Genomic DNA, 24,722 nt, shown 5'->3' with positions numbered 1-24,722 from the left:
GAAATCCATGACTAGACACACGCCTTTGTCGCTTTCATTCCTCGAAAATGGTCCCATAAATAATTGACCTAAGGTGGTGGAAAGCAAAACCGTGTTCGTTAAAATGTTTATCAACGAAGGAAACGATTGAAAAATCTACATTTCTGGAATATTAATGAGTAACATTATAATAAATAAATAAATAAATCGACCTATCATGCCTAGTTGAGGCTGTGAAAAAAGCTAAAGAAGCTGGTGCTTTGTTGTCTCAACAGAGGTACGTTTTTTTTTCCGAAACAAAGATTTCCAAGCTGATAATAGAGCGGGACCAATGTGTTTCTTTGAAAGTAAGCGAGGGCATTATTCCACGCACACATGCAATACAGAAGGCTTCACATATGAACATAGTCTCACGCTCTGTCTGCTCCGATTCACTGGTAACAAAAAGAGAAGAAAAGAACTCGTGAGCTCTATTAATGGAAGATTGTTTACTATGCAGGGAAAAAATTTCCGAATGGAGAGCGCAAAGAATTGCGCAGGATGAAGAATTGCGAGAAGTTGGTACAAGTGGGGGTAATGCAAATTCCAGCCAAAAAAAAGGGGAAGAAGGCAAGGGTGACGATGGCGAGCGAAAGATCATTGGAAAGGTAAAGATAAACAATTCTGCAGAGTTCCTACAGCTTTCACTGAGTAAAAGGCAAATGATAGTTCAGTGTTTGTTGGTATGGGTTATGACGCTGATCTCGTCCAATAGCTGGTGACAAATGAGGTCTTTTGGCCCCTTTTATAAGAAGAAACGTGTTCCCGGGTAAGAGGGCCACCCTCCCAGCCGAGGCAACTTTGGCGAGCGTTTATATGAGAAATATATGTCGACCTCTTTACCCGAGCCGAGAGCTGCCTTCTCAGTTTTGCCAATGACAACAGCGCTCGGGCGTGCTCTGATTGTCTCGCTTTGTCAGAGTTGTAACAACAGGGCGAGATAAAGAGTTTATAAAATGGAGAAAAGTTGGCCCGGCTGTAAGGGTGACCCCACCATCGGAAAAGCGAGACCCAGCGAGGCAAGTCTTCCTTATAAATATGACTTGGGTTACACAATAAGAGTTGACAATGAAGTAAACGTGAACCCTCTTGTTGATTATCATTAGCAGAGACGGATAAGAGAGGCGAGGAAGGTAAGAGTATCCGACGAGCCAGAAAGGGGCGTCCATATACGCCTGAGAACAAACTTGGGAACCAGGTCAAGGAAATTCAGAAATGGAGCTCAGTTCCAGGTAAGACGCAACATTACGTTTCCAGGTTTTATTAGAACTTTAAGTCAATTTAAGGCTTGCTCCGTGATAATACGAGGATATCATTAATTTATGTTCTGTTCGGTTTCTGCTGTTCGTAAGATGGATTTCAGGCAAGGTTTATGTTTGCTTTTCATGATATAGATTTGAACGGTTTTGTTTGTTTAAAACGCGATGGAGTGACAGCAATTTTTTTTGTTCGAAAACATGTTTAAAACTACTTCTCGATGGCATTAAGGTAAGCACAAGCGCAAGCACGAACAAGCACGAGTGCTCTTATTTCACCGTGAAAACGGCTCTCCGCATTCCCATTTCTGCTACCGTGTGCGTTTGTGTTCACTAACACAAGAGTCCTGTGGTTAACTGCGCTCTTATGCTTGCGCTTGTACTTGCATCGCCAGTGAATCCAGGGCCTAAGACTCCAGTTTGCAAAAGATTAGAAAACGGTTTCATTACGTCTTCTTAAACATTATGGCAAACTAAAATCCCAGAAATAAAGTCCTCAGCTCCACAGAATAACACCAACGTTCATTTAGTCTTCACAGTCTTTCGCCGCGTGTTTAATGTTTACACAAATTATGGATTTCTTATAATTTTATGACAGGAGGTATATGACTGGGCTGGTGCTATGCAAGACATGCCGTTATATTTTACGTTACACCGGGGTCAAACATTACGGACCCACGACGAGAGGGTTGGCCCTTTGGACGAGACTCTGGACCTCACGGAAAGAGTAAGTGGAGGCCGAATTTTGTGTAGCCTCATCTCTAAACTGACGCAGTTGTTTTATGGTCAAATAACTGAGCCTCGATTTTGTGAAAAGCCGAATTGGTGATTTTTGTGATTATCAAGCACCTTAGTCATGGGGAAAGCAATCTCAATCTCTCTCTTAGGAATAATATGAGGCGGATAAACGAACATAAAATATTTTTTAGGTCAAACATGGGAAACCACTGAAATGCAATGTCGAGACAGGCAGCTAAACAGCAAAACGTGCAATTCCAATATGACGCTGTAAGATTCAAAAGCATAAAAAATATAACTGTGACGTATACGAACTTTTTTCGGTGATTGTTCTCCCAATTTTTCCACACAGGACGAGGAGGAAGTGACTTCATCTTTTCCCTCTGAGGTTAGAAAGAACACAATAATGTATGGTTCGATTCTACCTGTAACCAATAGACCACCATGTTAGGGGAAAGCTGCAGAATCCGGCCCGGGAATGTGTCCGGAGGGGTGGTAACAGGTAGAATTGAACCATGCATAATCCGTGCATAATTCGTAAATTTAGAATGTATCGTGTTCTGTCAACATCAAAAGCACAGTACATATAAAAAGCAATGAAAAGGATCTTTATAATACAAAGGTAGACAGAGGCAGATTTTACGCATTGTTGAACAGAGGTTTTGTCTACACCTATAGAGTAAAGACAGTTAGGAATACAAACGTAGTAGTGTCAATTTCCGAGATAAAGTAAGGGCCAACGATACAGGACCAGGATAAAATTGTAATCGGTTCTATCTTAAAAATAAAGAAAAGCCCATTTGAAATTTGAACAAGAAAACGGGAACTGTATCCCACAAAGAACAATTGACTGAAAACAAAGAACAACAAAAAATGGACAAGGGAAAAAGAAAAGAAATCCCCCATGACAAACGAAATCTCTGTAACTGAGTCAGGACGGGTAGGACCCCAATGTTCTTAGAAACTTTTACCCAAATGACAGACTTGAAACAGACTTCTCCATCAAACCACGACACTTGGGACCAGGTTCTTGAGAAGTTCAACCCAGACAACCGACTTCTTAATTGAGCCAGGACACTTGGGACCAGGCTCCGCGTGAGCCAGGACACTTGGGACCAGGCTCTTGAGAAGTTCAACCCAGACAACCGACTTCTTAATTGAGCCAGGACACTTGGGACCAGGCTCTTCGTGAGCCAGGACACTTGGGACCAGGCTCTTGAGAAGTTCAACCCAGACAACAGACTTCTTAATTGAGCCAGGACACTTGGGACCAGGCTCTCCGTGAGCCAGGACACTTGGGACCAGGCTCTTGAGGAGTTCAACCCAGACAACAAACTTCTTAATTGAGCCAGGACACTTGGCACCAGGCTCTCCGTGAGCCAGGACACTTGGGACCAGGCTCTTGAGAAGTTCAACGCAGACAACATACTTCTTAATTGAGCCAGGACACTTGGGACCAGGCTCTCCGTGAGCCAGGACACTTGGGACCAGGCTCTTGAGAAGTTCAACCCAGACAACAGGCTTCTTAATTGAGCCAGGACACTTGGGACCAGGCTCTTCGTGAGCCAGGACACTTGGGACCAGGCTCTTGAGAAGTTCAACCCAGACAACAGAGTTCCAAATATAAAATGTAACAAGCCCTGGGAAGTGAATACGAATAGACGCTTGTCCTATTTTCGGTAATGAACTGTAACTATCTTAGTGTCAAGACTTAGGTGGAATTTAAGGCACCGCTAGTAACTTGTTTGGCCCACTATTTGGCATTTCTGGGAAGTATTCTACCCACGAACGACAACAGTTGTCCCACAGACGGACATGCTCGTTGTACTTTCGTGGGGAGAATACTTCCCTTTCTTTTCTTTCTTTTTTTTTTCAGGTGTCTTTCAAGGGAAGCTTTCCATACAGCAGTAAAGACCTGTCAGATACTATAGAAGGTAAGGATACTTACTGTATTATCAACAATAAACTAACATTTGGCACAAGAAAACACAATTAGGACGTAACATACTTTACTTCTGGTGTCAGTTGAAGGTCTATGTTCATCCTAGATTTAATGTGGTAGTTCGTTTCTTTTTTTCATCGGTCATCGTAAAAGTCCCATTGAAAGAAAAAAATGGATACGGCCCGTGACTGGTCCGTTTCGGAGAACGGAAGTGGCTGCGCTAACGGATGAGATGTTCATGGCAGAGAAACGCGTGACAAAACCCTAAGTACGTTTACGTGGGAGGGAGGCCAGGCGCAGGTGCACCACAAATGACTCTAGTTTGAGATGCGCCACCTGATTTATCAAGAAGCAGATCATTTTAGGAAATTAAAGATTAAATGGTGGTTATTTTCATTGACAGATGAAAGGAAGGACCCAGAAGAGGAGGCTGCGGAAGAGGAGACTGGGGAAGTGGCGCAAAAGAAAAAAAGAAAAAGGAAAGATAAAAGGACGACTGCTTCGCGGGAAAAGAAGAAAAAAAAAGAAAATGACAAAAATCCTTAGTTATTAATTATTTTTCCTACATTAAAGATAAAGTTATAATTAAACCAAGAAGTAAGACTGGGATGATGCCTGGGTATATTCTTAACATGTGAAAACAACTCTATAAGATTTACTATTTTTATTCTTATTTCTAGTACTCAAGATGCATGAGTAGAGTTAATATTGGCTACAAAAAGGGGACTCTTTGATATTGTGTATTTTCAGATAAAAGTGGAATTAAATTTGCTTAAAATGTTCCGAGCCTCTAAGATTGAAAATAAAACCAAACGCTCACATGAGCGTGTCCATGGTGAAACGGTTTGGATTGCTCAGAACAGAGTTGATTTTGCTTATCTTCGTTCATACATGTATATAAAGGAGTAAACTATTTAGCTCTTAAATGCCCATGTTCACCAACGTGACTTTGTGAGCGGGTGTTTTTGTTTTGAAATTTGATTGGGCAGAGTGTTCGTTTTTTTCACGCATGGCCGAAGCGTCACTCTACACACACTGAAGGGAGAAACTTTCAACTTCGCCAAATTATTTTTCTGTAGTATAGGGCGAGCAAGGCCGCATGGGTGAACATGCACCTTTTTTTAAAAGGCAACTGAATTAGCCCTTGGTTGCACTTGACGTTTTTGGCCTCTCTCGTTATAGCTTGAGTAACAGGCGTTTCTGAGTGAGAAGGGGGAAGAGAGAAGCGAACAAGAGGAGAGCTAAAATCTCCTCTCCGGTAGCCCATAAGGATGGCCTGATACTCAGGCTACCCTCGTTATAGGTTTAAAAGTAGAATAGTAATATCAAATCATTATATTTTTCTGTTTCATTAGTCAAGTGCTTCGTTAAAGCAAATACAAAAATATATTTCCAAAAGAACATTGCATAGAAAATCAAAAACAGATTTGATGAGCGCTTTTAATATCATTAAGAATAATAACTGATTAGAGTCAGGTGTTAATATAGCAGTGTGATTTTTTTTTTAATTATCAACTGTATATATTGAGTGGTTACCATTAGTCGAAGTCACACCATCCCATAATGATTGAGCGGCTATACAATAGTTAAGATAAAAGCTTCAACAAATGATTTTTTTGTTAGTATTATCAATTGTTCCTTATTTTTCCCCTCTTTTGTATGGCCGCTGGCTAAGTAGATTTTTTTGAGAACCTTTAATGTGATCCTCAGTCGAAATGCAAATAGAATTTTTCTCTTTCTTATCAAAAATGTTGTTGTCGTAATTATTTGCTGGTGTCTTTTCAATCTTATTTTCCATCTTTAACCTTTTCTATCTAGGGGTGCCTACCTTTTACAAAAAAACAAAAAACTTTTCAAACATCTTGAAAATATAAATATGACTATTAACTTTCACATAGTACAGAACGACCTGCTGAAATTTAAAAGAGTTGTCTGAAAATTTGAATCACCTCACAAGGGTTAATCTGACGATTCCCCAGTGGAATTGCGCGAACCATGTAAAAGTTATGGGAATTACCCCAGAAGACCCCAGAAATCTTATCTACACTCAATCCTTTCGTTGCCATTGCCCTTACAAGTAAAAAAGGTATCACATTATTTCCCTTTTCTGATATTTTGAAGCCAGTGCATGGTTATTTTTTTTCAGAGGATATTTTTGGCACATACATTAATTTTTTGGGAATTTACCCTCTCACGGCAAATACCTTTCTAATGGTGTAATCCCTCAGAGTTAGTTTTTGAACGAGTCCCTACGAACACGAAAAATCGAGTCTCGTTTTGGGCCCTACGTTTTGGAGAAAAATCGAGTCTCGTTTTTTGCCCTACGTTTTCGAGAACGTTTTAGGCCCCGTTTTAACGTGTCTCGTTTCTGAAACGAGTCATCGAGACATGTGGCAACGAGTCTCGATTTCACGTTTTCGATTCGACTGCCGAGAACGTAATCGAGAGGCCATTAAATCGAGACGATTTTTATCGAGTACTTTACGATACGTTGCCCAGAAACGATGAGTGATCCCGTTTTAACGTGTCTCGTTTCTGAAGCGAGTCATCGAGACATGTGGCAACGAGCCTCGATTTCACGTTTTCGATTCGACTGCCGAGAACGTAATCGAGAGGCCATTAAAGGGACAGTGTCCCGATTATGCGCACGCGCGAGCGTCATCTGTTTTTTCTTCAAAAGACAATAGAACTGTCAAATTGACTCGACAAGATTTCCTTCCGGACCGCACCGCCAACAGAGATTTGTTGTTTATATTCTCAAGTAATATTTTAGACTTTCGAAGAAGTCTTTCGTCTTATATAAAAATTTGGCTCGCGGTTCGAAGACTCATCGCGATTTTATCGCTAGCTGGGCCGCCTCGCGACCCGAAAATCTCGTTCCGCTCGCTTTAAAAACATATTTTCTAATTTGAAACTCGTGTCAGAGGTCAATCGCTCCAAGTCCAGTAATATCTGCCTGATTTGCTCGCGTTCTAGCCTCAAACGTTTGAAAGACATAAATAAAAATGCAATCTCAACGCTATGAATCGTCACAAAGGTTAGTCAAAAATGATATTATGATTTCATGTCAATAGTTTTTCAAAACATGTAGCGCCTGTTTGTTTGATTTTGTCGGCCGTAGGGAGATTCATTTAAAAGATTACTGACGTGTCGTTGCAAAACATTCTGCTTCACGAAGCTCTCCTCCACAAGATCTCCTCAGTCACATCAATGTCTCAACGGTTTCTTTCTTTCAGTCTTTATTGTTGCTGTTTCATTTCTGCGTATTCCTTTCACAATTATCTGAGCTTGTATGGAAGCTAGCAGAAGAAATAAGCCTTCAATCGGCATTAAAGTGCTTCCAATCTTTTGGTCCTCCGGCCAACGGCAATAAAAGTAACGCCAAAAAATCCAGATTTTGCCCAAATCGAAAGTTAACAGGAACAATATATCATTGATCTATAATCCTGAGAAGTTTTAGTGTCGTATTGAACCCGGCCAAGCGCGATGCAAACGGATTTTTCAAGATTCTCTTACTCTCCTCGCATCTTTTGATTTCGCGACATCCTGTCCAAAAATCAAAGTTTGGTGCATGCGCAGTAACGGGATACTGTTCCTTTAAATCGAGACGATTTTTATCGAGTACTTTACGACATGTTGCCCAGAAACGGTGAGTGATCCGCGAGCCAGAAGCAGGAGCACACGTTACCTGCAGATTAGCCAATGGTTATTTGGAGCGGATTCGTCGATTATTCTCGAATTTATAGCGCTTCGTGTGAAGGCGCGTGGAGATGGTCTGTTTGTTTTGTAGCCAGCCTTTAATTCTTCTTTAGTGGATAGTACCTACAATTGCAAAACTCAACAAAATGCCACTTAAACCGGCCAGGAAAGACAAGGATACGTTCAGTTGAAGGTATCTTAGCTTTATTTTGTTATATTTTGACTTTTAGACTATTTTAGTCCATGGGAGTTTCGACGACTCATCGCATTAATTTGTCCATGTGAATATTAATATATTCATTCAGTGACACGTACTACGTCTGGGCCGCCTGTGATTTAACTCTCTTCGCTGTCAATATTCTCAGTAATATAATAATAATTAACTAAAATTCATTCATTAAGTTCGGCAAATGTGAAATGCGACGTTTGAATCAAAAGTCGAACCTAAGTCGAATCTTCGACTGTTTCAGTCGCAGATACGGCAAACGTCGCATTTAATTTAAACAGTCGAATTTAATTGATTCAAACGTCGCAATTCGACGTTTGAACCGGGCCTAACATTTCTCATTTTCTCACCCCCACTTTTCATGGCTCTTCCAATAAAAAATGTCTCCTTTGCTTTTTTCTTATCTCCGCTTTAGCTCTGTCACTCTTTTTCTCGTTGAGCTTCGCTGGCCTGTCGCCTACTTTCTCTTTCTCTATATTCCAAATATGTGGGCATGACAATTTATTTAACCTTAATATAGCTTGCGTAGCTGGCGGTATTGTGTGGGTGCGAGATTAAAGTTTTGGCGGCGGAGCCGTGTTCCAAAAAAAGGGAGTAGGGACGAGCGCGGCTTCACCGCTCGTGACGGCTCCGCCGTCAAATCTCACTCGACTGTATTACAACGGCTCCGCCGCCAAATCTCACTCAACTACTACACAATACCGCCAGCTACGCAGGCTAAGCTTAATACTCTAGACAACACGGATACAGAAACAATTTCCGCTTTCGTCTTTATGGACACTTTAGTTGTCTCTGGTTCATAAGACAAGACGCGGGTGGCTATGCGATTTCCCTCCAAAATAACCTCTTACTTGCATTTGCGTTGCCATACCTGTTGATTAAGCCGTGATTTTACAATGGTATGCCTGTGGTGCGGACGGTCACGTAATTTGGGGATATATATGCTAGCGCGAGATTCGCACGCGCATGGAGCTCCGCTAATGACCTCTTAATATATTAAAGATTTAAGGTGCGTAAAAACGGGCAAGAAAAAACATGCCACTCGTCTTGCAACATTGCTACAGAACAAGTTGAATAGCAATGTTGTGCGTTTTACCACCCACATCAAACCTGTCTTGCAACAAATCAGCTTGTTGACAGGTTTAAACGTGGGTGGAAAAACGCTCAACATCGCTATTCAACTTATTCTGAGACAAGTTACACGTTTTTTGTTGCCCGTTTTTACGCACCTTTAGCCAGGGCTAAAAGCGAAGCTCTCTTTAATATTTATAGTTTCCTCAAAGAAAATAAAAAATCGACTAATACTAAAGACAAGGTGCTTTGCACCTGCAGCACACTTTTTTGTACAATTCCTTGCCGTTGTTTTGCACTTCTAAAACGGGAAACTTCTTTTCACGTCCTAATTATATCTTTTTTGAGAAAATGTTTGCGTTCCTGTTTACTTTGTTTTTTTCACTGCCGCTCATTTTCACCTTGGTAGCCGCTAGCAGTTCAAATTTTCTGACCGCCGCTATTTAATTTTCATGTTTTTATTCCAATGAAATTTGTCTCCGTTGTTATTTATTTCACCCTCTAGCTCTTTCCCTGTTATCCAAGTTAATGTAGACATTAAAATTTAGTGAAAAGAAGGACTCTTTTTTGGTTGTTTTTATTTTCTCTCTAAAAGTCCGGGCGGCCATTTGATTTACCGCCAGAACGAGTAGGTTGCTTTAGACCCAAAATTTCACCTCATATCCCCCCCCCCCCCCCCCAACGGACTGACTCCTGACTCACTTCCCCCTGCCCCAGCGTCTATACGTACGTGCGGGTGTACGCTGAAGTCATAACCAAATTTTCTCGGAAGGATAGATTACCAGATTTTCTTAGCTATGGGGCTCGGCTTGCGCGTTCCGCTATTAACCTCGTTTCCTTGGTCCGTACCTCATTTTTTGGCTGGGATTTATGACCTGCACACTTCAAAAATCCGAGCGGAAAAAACTCTGTCCAAACGTTACAGTACGGACCTCAAACTTGGTTAGCAAGAGGTCTAAATTATAGTCTCTATACCTTCCTGCATTCACCGGGGATTCAGCTCTCTCTTGCAACAGGTTATAAAAATTCATCCAAAAATTCATTAATAATTCATAAAGAAAAAAAACAAAAGAAATTAATGTTTAATTAGTGTGTTTATATCTGATTCAAAAACTTATTAAATATTCATAAACAAAAACGAAAGAACTTAATAATTCATGAGTGTCTTTATATCTGATAAAGACACGGCTAAACTTTACGTCCAATTTTTTTAGATCAAAACAAACCCAAATCCAAGGGCCTGTTTACATGGGGTTGGGGGACTCCAGGTAGGTGAGGTAGCCCGCTTAGGTGGGGTAACCCGCCTGTCCATATAATCTCTCATTTTAATTTGATCACGTTTAGATGATAGGTGGGGTGACCCGCCGCATGTTACCTCACCTACCAGGGGTCTCCCACCTCCATGTAAACAGGCCCTAAATATCAGTGCAAGAATGAGTTGATCTATATCAGAGATTTTGAAGCCGTTCAAAAATCTCGCAGTTGTGAATTATCAGGTTTAAAAACTCTTGGCTTCCCCTCGAGTTTTTAAACTTGCTCCTCGATTTTTAAACACTACGAAAATTTACTAAGTAAAAACTTTTTAGTGATAAAGATGCTCATCTCTTGCTTTAATTAAAAGACGGTTACTTGTGTTATAAACCGCGTACGCTAACAAGCTACATTTCTAACTGAAATTTTAAATTCCAGGAATGTGCGATTTTTTTTATCGCGTCTCGTTTCAACTACATCTACTCTCTGTACAGGCACTAAAGCTAACTTATCCCTTAATAAATAACGCTCCTAGGTAAAACTTGGTTGTCATAAATATATCAAACAACTTCTTAAATACTACAAAACTGTATGACGTGTTCTCAACACTTACGATGTTTTGGGTCAGTATGCATGGCAATGTATGATAATTAAACTGTAACAAAGGAAAACAAAGTTAAACCAAGGATAAAATTGGACCACAACAATGTTTGTACCTCATAATACACTACATTTAAGTTCAAGTCTCACTTCTGTTATTAGTTAATAAGATACAATCTTTGGACAACAAGCCAGTTAACTACAGTAATAATAAGTACAATGAAATTGTTATTGGTTCGAAAGCTGAGCACGTACTACATGAGAAGATGGCAATATTTTACTGTCTGCCCTATAATCTTGACTTTGATTGAGCTCAGGTATAAGAAGCCGGGCCAGGGTATGTCCAAACCAATCACGATCTTATCGAATGCTTGGATGTGTAACTTTTAGGAAGAGGTTCTAAACGGGGGGACCTCACGTGCCTCCCCACAGTAGTCCCTGAAGGTACACCTTTTACTACCACTTCAAGCGCTTCATTGTTGTCATAAGACCCACTATTAGTGCCATTCTCGAGAAGCCTTCTTCCGCTCGCGGTATGTTTGACTTCCGTTGAGTAGGCAAATGAAGAACCACTACTCTCGGCGCCGCGATTTTTAAAAGAGGCGGCCGATTCTGTAAGTTTATTCCCAGGCCCCTTCCGCACACCTGCTTGAGCAAGAATTCTTGACACGTGAAACTTTTCCTGTAAGAGATTAAACACGAGATATGTTAAAACGCTGGGTATTCTTCTTATGTAAGGTGCAGTTAAGTTCACCCCATCTACCTTGGAAAGGGCCATCTTGACATCAGCGGGAGTATCAGGAATGATGTAAGCGATCAAGAACTTTATTGAAAACACAATATGCTGCAAAAAAGTAACAAATGCACATTAGAAAGCTGCAGCTATGACAATAAAGAGAAACAATAGCAATTTTAAGGGAGCCTTCTGCATTTGTTCAAGCTTGTTTTACTTACATATAGGAAAACTAAACTGGTGGGGCTTCAGAGTTGCTAATACTATTAAAAATAAATACATAAAAAACAACAAAACAAACTCTTTTTCAAACTCTTCAATAGCATCTATACTGCTTTTAATTGCACACAACGGCAGAGAAACGTGCCAAATTTACAATACAAAACAATACAATATTCTTTATTTAACGAAGGTGACGTAATAACCCGATGACTTATCCAACTTACGGCCTTCAACAAGTGAAGAAGCACCATTTTCTCCTGTAAGCCGCCTGTTCTAAGACGCTCTGGTTGTCTGCTTTTCTTAAACTCTCTACAGTTCTGTTGCTTGTTGTTGGATCACCTTCCCATGAGCGACCGTAAGATGATGTAAAAGCCACCAGGAATGAGTTAGTAACCACGCCTGCAACGTTCAGGAACTCCAAAATGCTGTACCACATGCCTGACACAAAAAAGGGACGGAATAAATTACGGTGATCATTGGCTCGGCACAGATGAACAAAAGAGTTGCCGGGATTCTGCAGGGTGTTTCTTTGTGTTGTGGAAACCATTATTGGTTCGCTTTTGTATCGTGGTATGAGAATTGCACAGTGTCTTTTCAAACTTTTGTATTGATCGCACCCAACCGCAACACCGAGAACCTACCGAGATTCTAGAGACAAGTAGGAATTTTAACAAATCAACAGGGCTAACAATAATGTGCAACGAAGAGGCTCTCTAAATTGGCCAGCTGTACATGTCGAAGATTCCGAGAACAACTACAAAACAGTTGAAGGCACTCTGTCACACAGGACGTATGCGCGCAACTGAGAAGCGTTGGGTAGACTTCGGGAAAATTGTTAACTCTGCTTCAACCAACTTATATCTCAGTTATCATTACACACCTTATTTTCCCGTTTACGGCCTCCTTGCGTTATAATTATTATGATTATTATTATGGTTTGTAGTATCAGCAATGTCGAGGAGGTCTTGCGTTTCGACGTAGAAAAGGTGGTTATGCTGGGGAAAACCCTTAACTATCGCATCACTCATACTGAATGGAAAAAACATTTATACTGTTGGTACATAGAGGTAACTGAAACGATTTACTAACCTATATCTTCAGCTCTGAAGGCAACGGGTCGTCTGTCTATCCACAACAATCTACTGGCATCTATTTTCATATCAATAGCATTTGTCAGCAGTGCGATCAGTGGGGCCAGCGGAAATGCTGCGGCAAATAACTGAAACAAAATGAAGCACGTTAAATGAAAATAAATAGGTAAATAAAAACAAGAAACAAAACAAAACACACAGAAGTAGAAATGCAACAAAAAGTGAGAAGAAATGTCTAATCTCTCGCATTCGGGGAGTTGGGTTTCAAACACAAGGTGCAGCCAAGATTTTTTGCACTCACTTTGATTCATTTAGACTGGGGGCATCACAAATCAGCTGCCACGCCCCACTCTACTGTCCCAAGGGCTTGTGTGGCATGTGCAATAATGAGAGAAAAGGGAATGGGATACCTTCTCTCCTTTTCCCTTGCACAACCTCGCCCACTACCCACCCCTTTCGAAGGCTGCCACGTACCACATAGGTTACTGATCCGAGGGGAAGAAAACTGCTCATAGTCTATCATATCTCCCTTTTTCCCTCTGTTTACAAATAATTGGTGAGTTTCACAAACGCCTGATGGCAACATGCAACGGGTCACTTTTGGCACCTGGTGATGAATTCCTTTCTTGTGAAGAGATGAATATCTTAGGTTGTTTTATAAGGTTGTTGGTTGCTGTTAAAATAATTTCACCTACCATTAGAAATCCATACTGAAGGACTGCAAATAAAAAAGAGAAGAAGATCTTGTCAATCCTAGATTTTTTAGTTGACTTTACTAACTACACAATCACCATGACAACCTTGCGTGAATAACATTTATCAGATGACAACGTATGGTTACTGAAGTTTATTTTACTCAAACCAGAAACCCATACCACGTTCCTTGAGAAAGAAATTAGCCTACCTATGCTAATGAGCGAATCCTTGTTTACATTTTTTGCCTTATTAGCACAGGTTTATCATTATCTGACTAATAAAATGAAATTTCTGAATATTGAAAGAGCAGAACAATTTCAGTTATCTCTGAAAATTTGAGCCCGATATACCAAATAGTTTCGGAGAAAATCTCTTTGAAAAACCCCCAAATTTACAAAGAATGTATGAGCTAATTAACGTTTTGCCACCCAGTAATTTTGCAGTTTTTAATTGCTGCTATTTTCTTTGTTACTGATTGCAAAGAGCTGAGACTTGTACAAACTGCATAAATTAACCAGCTCTTTTAATTTTGAATCTAATTGGTATACAAGACTATAACTTCTATGGGTTAACCCGTATGCTAATGAGCAAAAATGTAAACGATGACGTCATAATGAATCCGCCTATATACTTTACCTTTTTCATTGTACTCGGACAGTGTAAAATCCCCAAGCGGTTCCTTGAGTCTTTCGTTTTCCAAGTAATCTTCTACGCTGGACCTCATTTCACCGCTTGCTCCTACTTTCTTGCGACAAGATTTCCTCTTCCACAAACCCTTTAACCAGCTAAATCAAGAAAAGCAGAAAAAAACGTTTGCTGCGTTGTACTTAAACAAAACCGGCTATATCATTAATCATCGCTAACGTCAGTAAAGGGAATTAGAGCATAACCACTCTTCATGGACCACTAGAGGCGGCAACTAATCGAACTATTTACACCAGTAATAAGTCTTATGATCGTTTTCGCTGATCTATACGTCTCAGTCAGAGAATCAATCAACGATCAACTCAACTACGACACGGTCTACGACACGGAGATTGAAAATCGACCACAGGCCACAATGCTGGGAGGCATGCGCCCTGTGCTCTGAATAACAGAGTAATGCGCCTATTGAAAGGGTGCAAGTAACAAAGTTAAGGAATGTCATAACAACTCCTTTTTCAGATAGGAACATTGCTCGAACTGCACGTACTATGCAAGATATAAAAGAGAATTTCAGCTTGTGACCATACTCACGGTTTTATAATGTCAGAGAACAGTTTTGGAAGAGGCTTCATGATCATTAACATGGCGACTTGAAGAGACAGTAGAGTCATACAGTCGTTATTTGAGCCGCATTCGTCGCTGTAGTTTTGCCCTTTACCTAAAACACCCGTCTCCTTTGTGTTCTGATGAGACAAAGAAATGAAAGGATAAGCTGAGTACACGGTTAACACAAGCCAAGGGCCGCGGAGTAAAGGAGGCTGCTTATTAGACTTTCTTATTATGGCTGGAGTTTGATAGCTTGTTTTCGTCAGCTTCCTTTTCAGAGGAAGCAGTTGAAAGATGTTTAGCAAAATACTAACTTCTGTTTATTAGGAAGAGTTCGTAATCGGTAAATAAAGTGTCCAGATTTAAGGCGGTTAAAACAAACTAAGGATCAGGATGCGTTAGATTTAGATTTATGGAATATTAGAACAGTGGAAACAATAGTAAACAAATAAATTGCTCATAATAAACTATCAAGCCACTTCCCTGAAAATTAAATATATCCGACTACATTGTTCGAAGCATGCTTGGAAGGTACTTTGCTAGCCTGTGAACAGGCTCTCTGTTTGGGGAAAAAAATAGCAAGGAAAGTTCCCCGCTCGACCAAAGGCCTGTTCACAGGCTAGTACTATGCAAGCCACCTGACCAAACAGCTTGAAGAAACCCTTCCCCTTTGGCATTTCACCCAAATTCAGTCAACCGAGTGATTACTAATGTAACCTGCGTGGCAGGCGTTCGAAAGGGAAGGGGAAGGGGATTGAGGGCACGAGACCACGCGCGAGGGAGAAGGGAGGAGGGTTCCTTTGATTTTTCCCTCGCGCGCTCTCGCGTGCCCAAATTCCCCCTTTCCCTTCCCATTTTAACGCCTGCCACGCAGGCTATTCCTAATGATTCTAAATAAACATGCAGTGATCGAACTGTATTCCTACCTGACGAAAGAAAGCAATGTAAAAGAGGGAAGTGTATGAATTGACAAACTGAAATCCAAACAACTTTATGATAAGGGCATCATCATAAGAAGTCTGTGTTCGATGATTTTCTGTTAAGAAAAGAGAAGAAAGTCACGGTCATACTATTATTAATTCTAGTCCTGTATTTCTTCTCAGTTCCGTATTGCGATAAGTCAGTTGTCTTATTCATTCAAAATATTTTTCCTTTTCTGATTGGCTCCAATCTAATCTCCGGGGAGTTGCATGCGAGACTGAGAGAAAATGGATGGAAAAAAAAATTTCAACGCCATAACAAACACCTTTGAAAAACACATTTGTTAGCCAAACAAGAATTAATATGTTTGCTCTCTAGGCCATTTGCAATATGACGTCATTTCACCACTACGACCAGAATCCTTCAGGGATTTGCTTTCTAAGACAGTTAAGGGTGTTTGTTATTTAGAGCTTGCTGGGATAAACAAATTTTAGAACATGAAATAAAACGGAAAGGATTCTAGTCGAAGTGAGTAAGATGATGCCATCCTGCAAATGGCCTATGGCCAAAAGGAAAGGTCACAACATTCTGAATTCTCATTATTATTCACTCACCCCAATCGGTTAAGATGACAGCTAACTTCTGATAAACCTAAAATGTGAAGAAACCAAAATGCACTAGAATAAGATTTAAGTTTTCCTTTTCTAATCAAGACATTTAATTTTGAGAGGTGTGTTTTTGTCTTTATTGCAGTCCTTGAAAAAAATGATAATTTCCCTGATTCCACTATTCATATATGAGCTTCTGCGAATCATATGCAAAGGTTAATTTGAATTATCTGGTGAATGGTAAAAAAAAAAAAAAAAACACAGCAAAAAAGCTACACGTGAGCTTGGAGCTTCTGCCTCTATCTCCGTGTCCTCTGGCTCTAAAAAGTTTGAAATGTTTAATGACCAAAACATTTAAATTGGCACCATTTAACTCCATGATTCCAGGCAACTGAAGAAAGTATTTTTCATTTGTTGCTGTAAAGTTAGACACGGAAGTTGGATGAAGGAGTTTTGAGTATCAGCTGATCAGCTACAAACCTTTCCCATAATCATAATAGAACAAGTGTTGACGAAGGTTGATGTGATGCTTGCCAACAGTAGGCCCACTTCCCCTCGTTCTTTAAACAAATCTTCTCTTGCAATGACGCGGTAAACTATTACTGCCATAGCACTTGCTAGAACTAAGCAAATCTGTGCATGAAAATTATTCACATATTCATTAAAAAGTCTGCATCGTCACTGAAATCTAAAACAATAAATTAACAGAAAAAAATGCAGAAGTTAAGAAAGAGAAAGTTGTGTGACTTGGCAGCCATACAACTGCTGACTCGCTGTCAAGCTTTACTACTATCTAAATTTGGTGGAAAGTCAATTTTTTAGGAATCACCAAACGACAGAGAACGTAAGAATGCTGCTAAAACTTAAACAGATCAAAGTTTATAAAACAACATGTAAATAACTGACAGCAGTGAAACATACAGAGTGCAACACGGCTTATAAGCTGCAAAGATTAAGGCAAACACAGCTTCAATACACACAATGTTGAGATTCTTACCATAAACAACATGATTCCAAAGGAGCCTGACATCTTACAAAATCTACTGATAAAAGGATAAACAGATATTTCTTCTCCTGTCACAGGGTCCTATAACAGGACAGATCAGCAAGTATAAGTTCACTTTGCACAGTAGGTAGTCTACACACTACAAAATGTTGGAAAATGAGAAAAATTAATTCTGATGAACAAACAATTCACACCTCAGATAAAATCTTACCCTTCTCAAGACTGTTCCATAATATTGTGGACGACTGGGCTCCTTAAGATAAAACAGAGAACATTTAACATAAAATGTGGACTAGTAAAAAGTACTCGAGAGTTTGCATCTTCTCATTATGCTGTTATAGAACAACAAGACCTTGTTTTTTCGGCAGTGCACTAATGGAAGGTAAGTTTTGAGTGAATGTTTGGTACTGGGAGACCTCATGCATACTCTTAAGTATAAAAGGCGACGATGAACTTACAGAAAAAACAGAGTTGACACTAATTTAATTAAATTCACGCCTTGACTAATTCTAAGTTACAGACTTTATAGCCTGATATTTACAAGATGAATGTGTCTATAGAATTAACATTTAAGTTTGAGTGTGATGGCTAAGTGAACCATTTGGTTTTCTTGTTGGCCACCACAGCACTAATTACATTTACAATCAATACAGACGAGGAACCAGAAAGAGCAAAAATAAATACACAAACAAAATAATAGAACAGAAAGGAACAATTACGGTAATTACAATTACAGCAAAATAAAAAAAGATATTTAAGAAAAGTAATACAGACAATTTTTAAAAGAAGTGAGTTTACGCAGAACTAGGTACAGTTAGGTAATTCAACAAGTACTGCTCGGACAGTAGATAATGCTTGATTTTTTTATGAAAAAGTGTACTCATTCAGTTGGTATCACTGTGGAATGCTATTCCAAAGATCAATTGCCTTAAATAAAATCATCTGCTTGCCAGTATTCATTCTTATACGAGGTTTATGTAAGTTTTGATTGGCTGCATATCTAGTATTGTAGTTATGGACATCACTTAGTGTAAAGAAAGGTGTCATGAAAAATGTCAGGTAGTAAACCTGTATGCCAGAGATGGGTAAATTTTAAAGCATGCAGAGAATAAATGTTCTATATACTGTTGTGTACTGTGAGTGTGTCTAGCAAATTCATACAACACATATGCATGCAGTGAATGGTTGAAGTCCTTCAAGTAATCATTCCAGGGAATTATAAATAAATAAAGTAAACACTTCTAAAATGAGGCCTATGTAGCAGTGAAAGTGAAAAGAAACCACCATAATATTTCTTAAGTTAACCATTCTCACAAGCCGACCAGAAAGTACCCAGTATGCATTCGAGAATTCTACCTAATTAAAAGCCTGGGTTTTTCTAGTTAACCACTCCAGCTGATATGTACAGAAGTATTACCTGTTCTTCAAAGTTATCTACATCCCACTGGTAAGCCAAGCGAGCATTGGCCCTTTTCCATCGTTCCAAAAATAATGTGCCTACAAAATAGACATGAGTCACTTTAACTTCCATTTGAGGGGAATCCACCACAAGAAGCTATGAAGCAAAGAGGCAGGCTACTTAGGAGGTTATTGTTTGCGTTTAGGAGATGACAGACAAAGATGAATATAAGGTATTGTTATAGGGTTAGCACTGGGATACAATGAGATTTCAAATTAGCCCAGCCCACAAAGACAAAGAAGAAAAAAACTACCTGAACTTAGTACATAGACAGATTTTTTTGGACTGGCAAAGGGCGAGAGAGTATGAGAAAGAAACGACAAGAAACCTGACAAGAAACGAAAACAGAATCAGGTGGTGATCATGAAAACTGTTATTCTACCTCATACCCAGCTCCATTCATTATCAATGAACTTTTAACTCTTTTGCAAGTGTAGCCAGTGTCAAAAACGTTGTCGCGCTAATCAAGAATCATGAAACAATTGTGTTCCTATCCACTGGTCAAATGGCAAGCCATAATAAAAAATAATATTAATGGTGAGCCGTAAAATAGGTCTTTCGAAAGGAATTACTTACCCCACAGGCAAATAACTAGGGCAAAGTAAGGTGTTGCATCATTGTCAAATGCATTTTTGGCCCAAAGCATGATGGTCGACGCTGTAGAGTTCTGACTATTCAGTGGATAATCTCTTATGCTGAAATAAAAATAGGATACTTACTAGTTTCATGTTTGATCTTTAACTATAATAGCTCATATTGTCAGTATAAAGAGACAACAATCCTGAACCTGAAAATTAGTGCCATATACAGAGTACAGAAAGAGATTTGATAGCAAATCAATGAACATGAGTCAAGGCTTCTATCAAAAACCTCAGAATTACATGCAAAGTAACAAAGCAAGAAATCAGTCGCACAAGAGACAAGAACGTGAAAATTATGTCAGCACTAAAAAAAGTGAAATCATCGTTGTTGGATTTAAGTAGTGTTAAGGCAGCAGTTTTATGAGGAAAGAGAGAATTGTACAAGTGCAAGAAAACCCAATGATACAACTGGCATGAGTTAGAGAAAATCATTTTTTCAAGCAGGATAAAACACTGAATTGGTGGGTGAAAAGTACTTGATAAAAGTATCGTAAGAAGATGTGTATGACTGGATTGATAAAGGAGGTGGTAACAAGCAGGAAGCAATGAAGAACTCACCTACTAAGAGCTGTGAAGAATTGAAGATTGCTAGTTGAGACAAGAAGTTTCAAAGATATCTTAATTTGCATTTCATCTGTTAAGTTCATGCAAAGATTAATTAGAGTGTTCCTTAGCACCATATTCATGTTGCAGACGGTTCTTTAAATGTGGTCCCTTTGGTTGTAAAGAGAGCTTGTTCAAAATATGCAACACTAACAGCTTTCTGGACCATCAACAGGGCATAAATTAGTCAGAGGAATGATATCATGAACTTTTGAAACTCAAAATTTGACCCAGTTCTTTAAAGCTTCAAATCAGCATATCAAACCAAAAGAGTTTAGCAACCCGTTCATTTGCCTAAACATGTCTATTTTAACCAGGTGCCAGGTGTTAAAAAGTTGGATAGTGCTAGAATCCACCAGATCAATTAACATATTTCAGTGGATAAGTGCAGTATTAGCTAGGAAAAGTAACTGCATTATTGATTGAATAGTGATTTATCTGGTGGCTAATGTCAACCTATTGAACAACTGTGGCTGGTTCAAAAAGCTGTAAATATTGCAATGAGAGAAGATTTCTTGATGACCAAAGTGACCATTATAGTAGGTGGGTTCATACTAGCGAAGTAAGTAGACCTTGAGTATCTTTGAATCCTACTTTTAAAAAACGGGTCTATTATTTTACCTAAATTAGCCTACTTTTTGCCCATGGTAATGCAATGCCTTCAAAGAAAGCAAAGTACATTCTTAAGTCTAGTTCCAACCTTCCTTACTAGCTTACTTATGCCCTATCTAAACACAATTTCTGGAAAAGAAATGTCAATTAAATACGTACGACAGCAGAATCAGATGATGATGGTGTGACTGTACATCTCATGCAGATTGGCTTTTCACAATAATAATAGTAACTTGAACATATGAAGACCTGTTTCGCTTTGTAAACAATGCCTTAAAAAGGCTCTTGTCTTTTAAGAAGCAATAGTTTTTGAAACGTAATAAGAAATAAGAAATAATAAGAAATAATAAGAAATAAGTTGTCGGAGTTAAGGACTGTTTCACTGAGTAGAATCGCACGTGAAAACCTCGTGAATTGTGATGATGCAACCATCTACAACAATGATAAGAATCCTGGTATTCCTTAATTACTCGAATTCGATGAGTCACATTTTGGCTTAAGAAACTCCGAGGAAACCTTAGAGTTTTCCTTCTAATCAACGTTTGGTGAGTAGATATTTATTTTACTTTAATAATTTGTTTAACTAGCACCAAATGTAACAGGGAAAGACAGAGGAAGGTGAGTATATAGCATGAGGATCAACGCAGCTGCGCGTTTCGCGTTTTCATTTATGTACAGCAATACCCAATTTTGCACAAAAACCCAGTCTACATTTAGGACGAAAAAGGTAGATTCATCACTCTTGGTAAGGTTACACTGAAGCATTAAAGTTACACTGAAGCATTCAAAATAGCTCATGCACGTTTAACGTGCCTATGTTTCTAAAATGCTAGTGTGAACTTCATGAGCCTTGTGAAGCAGACCCAGAAGCTCTAAATGTTTCTTGCAAAGAAAGTTATTTAGCAATGGATTGCCAGTAAGTTTCTAAACCAGTTCTGTGGAAATAGCCAAGCCAAAGTTCTTTATTTGTCTCCATTGCACGGATTGTTGAGTCATGATTATCAACAACATTTGTCTGTTTCTCTGTCTTGTCCTAACTTCTTCCTCTGTGGTTACAGTAAAAAAATTATGAGGAACAAACAGTAAGATTTAAGGTTGCGTTTTACTAAAGCATACAGTAGTTCAAATCCTACTCGCACTACATCAAGGGAACTTTTGCCACCTATAAACTTGATTAACAACCCCTATTACTACAAGCATACTTTGAATTCAAATGTGAAAAAAAATGCACTTATTATGGTATGGGGTTAGTATAATCATACATGCGCATGCTCTCAAATGTATGTGACCTGCCATACTTTAATTAGGTCTAATTACTTCACAAAGTATGAAATTAAACCACCTGTTATGCGCCTGTATAAAGTGCAGCCCACAACAAAAAAAGAGGATAGTAGCCCTCTCTTGTAGCTGAACAAAAGATCATAAGAGCAGCAAGGTACAGAATAGCACAAGAAGAAAGACTTTATCAAAAAACTGTATAGTTCGCAGATGGGAGGAGATCATAGCCATGTAGCCCAGGCATGCAAAGGATAGAAACAGGCATAGAAGGCGGCATTGGCTACTGCTGTCAGTTCATCTATGAGAAAATAGTACATACAGGCGAATAATAAATCACCAGAAGGGAAGCCCTGGCAACAAGATTTACATTAGCTCAGTAGTTTTGAAAGGGCTGGAAAAAATAGCTTTTAATTTCAAAATGATGTTTTGCAGAGAAGAAATAGCAGAACTTCTGTTTAATTACATGGCAAGAACAGCAAAGATAGGACTCAATGGATAACAACTGCTATTTGAAGAATATTGGCTAGACTAATAATCTCTTTATATCCTGAAATTGCAGAGGAAATTAAGATTTAAAGAACAGACAAGTTTAATGAAGATCTTTATCACAATCAAGGCAAGCATGACTATTTTAAAGTATGAATTATTTAAATGAATAATAAAACAAATATTATTATTAATTAGAAATGGCCTTCTTATTATGTAAAGAATTATGCAGATCTCAGGGGCAGGTGTTATCCTCGTTGGCCAAACACTTGCCTAGACCCGCATAATTCTTCGAAAATATTTTGCTAATCATCAAAATACTTACGCCACACTAAGACCCCAAAGGAAAATAGCAAAACCAAGAAACACAGGTATGATTAGGGAAGAAGTCAGCAGCCCTGAAAAATAATCACACAAAATCAGTTTCGTAATAAGGGAACTACAACTTGAACAAAGACTACTCATCATTACTGACCAAGCCACCCAAAATAAAGAGCAATTTTCTCTCCAAAATAATTCCTGATCTTCCAAAGTGGTTGATATCTGAAATGTTTCAGCCATGTGTCTTGTAAGGCCTTGCGAGGATCAGCAATATCCTGGCCATGAAGAAAACTATTGTCATCACCCGCATCACTGAGTGGAAACTTTGAATCATAAACAGAGTTTTCGTGGACAATAAATGCATCAGTGTAAGCTCCTTCAATAAGCATGTACCCCAGACCTGGCATTAATAAAACAACATAAGAGAGATTAATTAATCTGGCAGTTACAAACATGAAAACTTCAAAAATGAAGTACATTCAACTTCCTCTCTGACACCTCTCTAACATGGACACCTCTATAACTAAGACTGCATACACCTATAGTGATCCTGACCTTTCTTCAGTCACTTTATGTTACTACTCTCTGAGGCAGACATGATTGTATCCCAGCAACTAAGAAGAACAACTACAGCTGTTTCCTTATTCTTTAGTCAGTTTCCCTGACTCTCTAAGATGAACACTGGTGTCAGTCCAAGGAGACTTACATGTAACAGTCATTTTATCTCCTGCTTCTTATTAAAATCTTTTTACCAGCTTGTAAATTTTGTGCATTTTTAGTCTTTTAACTTATTGAAAAGCACATTTGATCATGTGCCATAGAAAGTTGCACTATATAAGTTTTCATTACAAGTCTTGTAATTGTATAACTTAATACTGATTTCAGTAATAAATAATTCTTAAAAACACACTAGTAAATATTAAGTGCAATCCATCCTTCATGTGTGTTTGTATCTACTGAACAAATGAATTGTTTGGCTACTTTGAACATGCATAAGTTGAACATGGACTTGCGCGAAGTCACATTAGGGAATTCCGCCTATAGTTCCATGTCGCCTGTAAAATCGCGGGTCCCATGACTATTTGCATGCTCACAAAGGATACCTGTGCATGCCACACCCTTGACTCTAGACTGAAGTGTTAGCATATTGTTTCCACGATACAAAGGTTAAATTTAACTTAAGTAAATAGGTAATAATTCGAAGCTTTCACACTACTCTCCGTTTTATACATGTAGGAATTGCAATCACTCAACTTGTAAATTGTTTGGACTTTACAAAATATTTTATTGATGTAAGCCAGTAGAATGTATAGAATGCCAGAAAAACAAACAGGAAGTTGAACGGTTTCGAATTGTGCTCAATGTTGTTTCTATCAGTACGCAAATCACCTACCCTTTCACTTACTTTCCATCAGACTGAAATATTGTGGTTTTTTAGTGACATCTCGATTTGCTGCATTTCATTTTATGTTATTTTTGTAAAAGATGAATTCTTTCATGTGAATTTACGCTTTCAAAAGGGAAAAACTTCAAGGAAATGTGAGTTTACAAACACAGTGATATTTATGAAGATCAGCAACAAGTTGGCAGCTGGGTACAAAGAGGTGAGTTTATTCACACACAGCCAGCTGTAGAAAAGCACGGCTAGCTATGTACTGGCCTGGGAGTCATTTTAGCTTGCCTGAAATAGTTTTTGATTTAACAAGATTAACCCATTCGCCCCTGAGCTGCCCGTAACAACCTGTGCGGATCCACATCCTTTCTACCGCTTGTGACATCATCAGTTTTAATGGTCAAGGATAACTTTGTTCGCTAACTTGTGCAGTCAGTGAAGAGATATTTCAAACCATACCAGAATGAGCATAATTAAGTCAAGGACACCGTCGAAAAAGGAAAAAAAAAATGTAACATTGACCTGAAAATTTCCATGAAAATCTTGTTCCACTACCCACCTACAGGGTGTACCTTTCCTTTCAACTAATCCTAAGATTCT

The 24,722-nt window shown here is 38.9% G+C and overlaps 1 protein-coding gene and 1 long non-coding RNA gene across 2 annotated transcripts in view; one reads left to right on the top strand and one right to left on the bottom strand.

The window, feature by feature from the left end:
• Positions 1 to 1,790: 1,790 nt before the first annotated feature.
• On the top strand, positions 1,791 to 3,946 carry LOC140948751 (uncharacterized). Its single transcript, XR_012167087.1, has 3 exons — positions 1,791 to 2,001; positions 2,365 to 2,400; positions 3,889 to 3,946. It is a non-coding gene; the product is annotated as an uncharacterized lncRNA (long non-coding RNA).
• Positions 3,947 to 10,529: 6,583 nt separating this feature from the next.
• Positions 10,530 to 24,722, bottom strand: part of LOC140948908 (anoctamin-7-like) — a 21,930-nt gene continuing 7,737 nt past the window's right edge. The window contains exons 5-20 of the mRNA XM_073398173.1: positions 22,884 to 23,129; positions 22,734 to 22,806; positions 19,365 to 19,483; positions 18,747 to 18,826; positions 17,541 to 17,582; positions 17,321 to 17,410; positions 16,804 to 16,956; positions 16,330 to 16,366; positions 15,721 to 15,830; positions 14,780 to 14,931; positions 14,180 to 14,328; positions 13,543 to 13,565; positions 12,846 to 12,975; positions 11,989 to 12,194; positions 11,565 to 11,645; positions 10,530 to 11,483 (exon numbers count right to left, since the gene is read on the bottom strand). Of these exons, the coding sequence (XP_073254274.1) occupies positions 11,154 to 11,483; positions 11,565 to 11,645; positions 11,989 to 12,194; positions 12,846 to 12,975; positions 13,543 to 13,565; positions 14,180 to 14,328; positions 14,780 to 14,931; positions 15,721 to 15,830; positions 16,330 to 16,366; positions 16,804 to 16,956; positions 17,321 to 17,410; positions 17,541 to 17,582; positions 18,747 to 18,826; positions 19,365 to 19,483; positions 22,734 to 22,806; positions 22,884 to 23,129 (2,021 nt within the window). The 3' untranslated portion in view covers positions 10,530 to 11,153. The remainder of the gene's footprint in view (positions 11,484 to 11,564; positions 11,646 to 11,988; positions 12,195 to 12,845; positions 12,976 to 13,542; positions 13,566 to 14,179; positions 14,329 to 14,779; positions 14,932 to 15,720; positions 15,831 to 16,329; positions 16,367 to 16,803; positions 16,957 to 17,320; positions 17,411 to 17,540; positions 17,583 to 18,746; positions 18,827 to 19,364; positions 19,484 to 22,733; positions 22,807 to 22,883; positions 23,130 to 24,722) is intronic.

This window comes from Porites lutea, chromosome 9 (genome assembly GCF_958299795.1).
Source record: "Porites lutea chromosome 9, jaPorLute2.1, whole genome shotgun sequence".
Taxonomy (NCBI): Eukaryota; Metazoa; Cnidaria; class Anthozoa; order Scleractinia; family Poritidae; genus Porites; species Porites lutea.
Note: the sequence above shows the minus strand (reverse complement) of the source record. Positions and strands in the feature narration are given on the sequence as shown.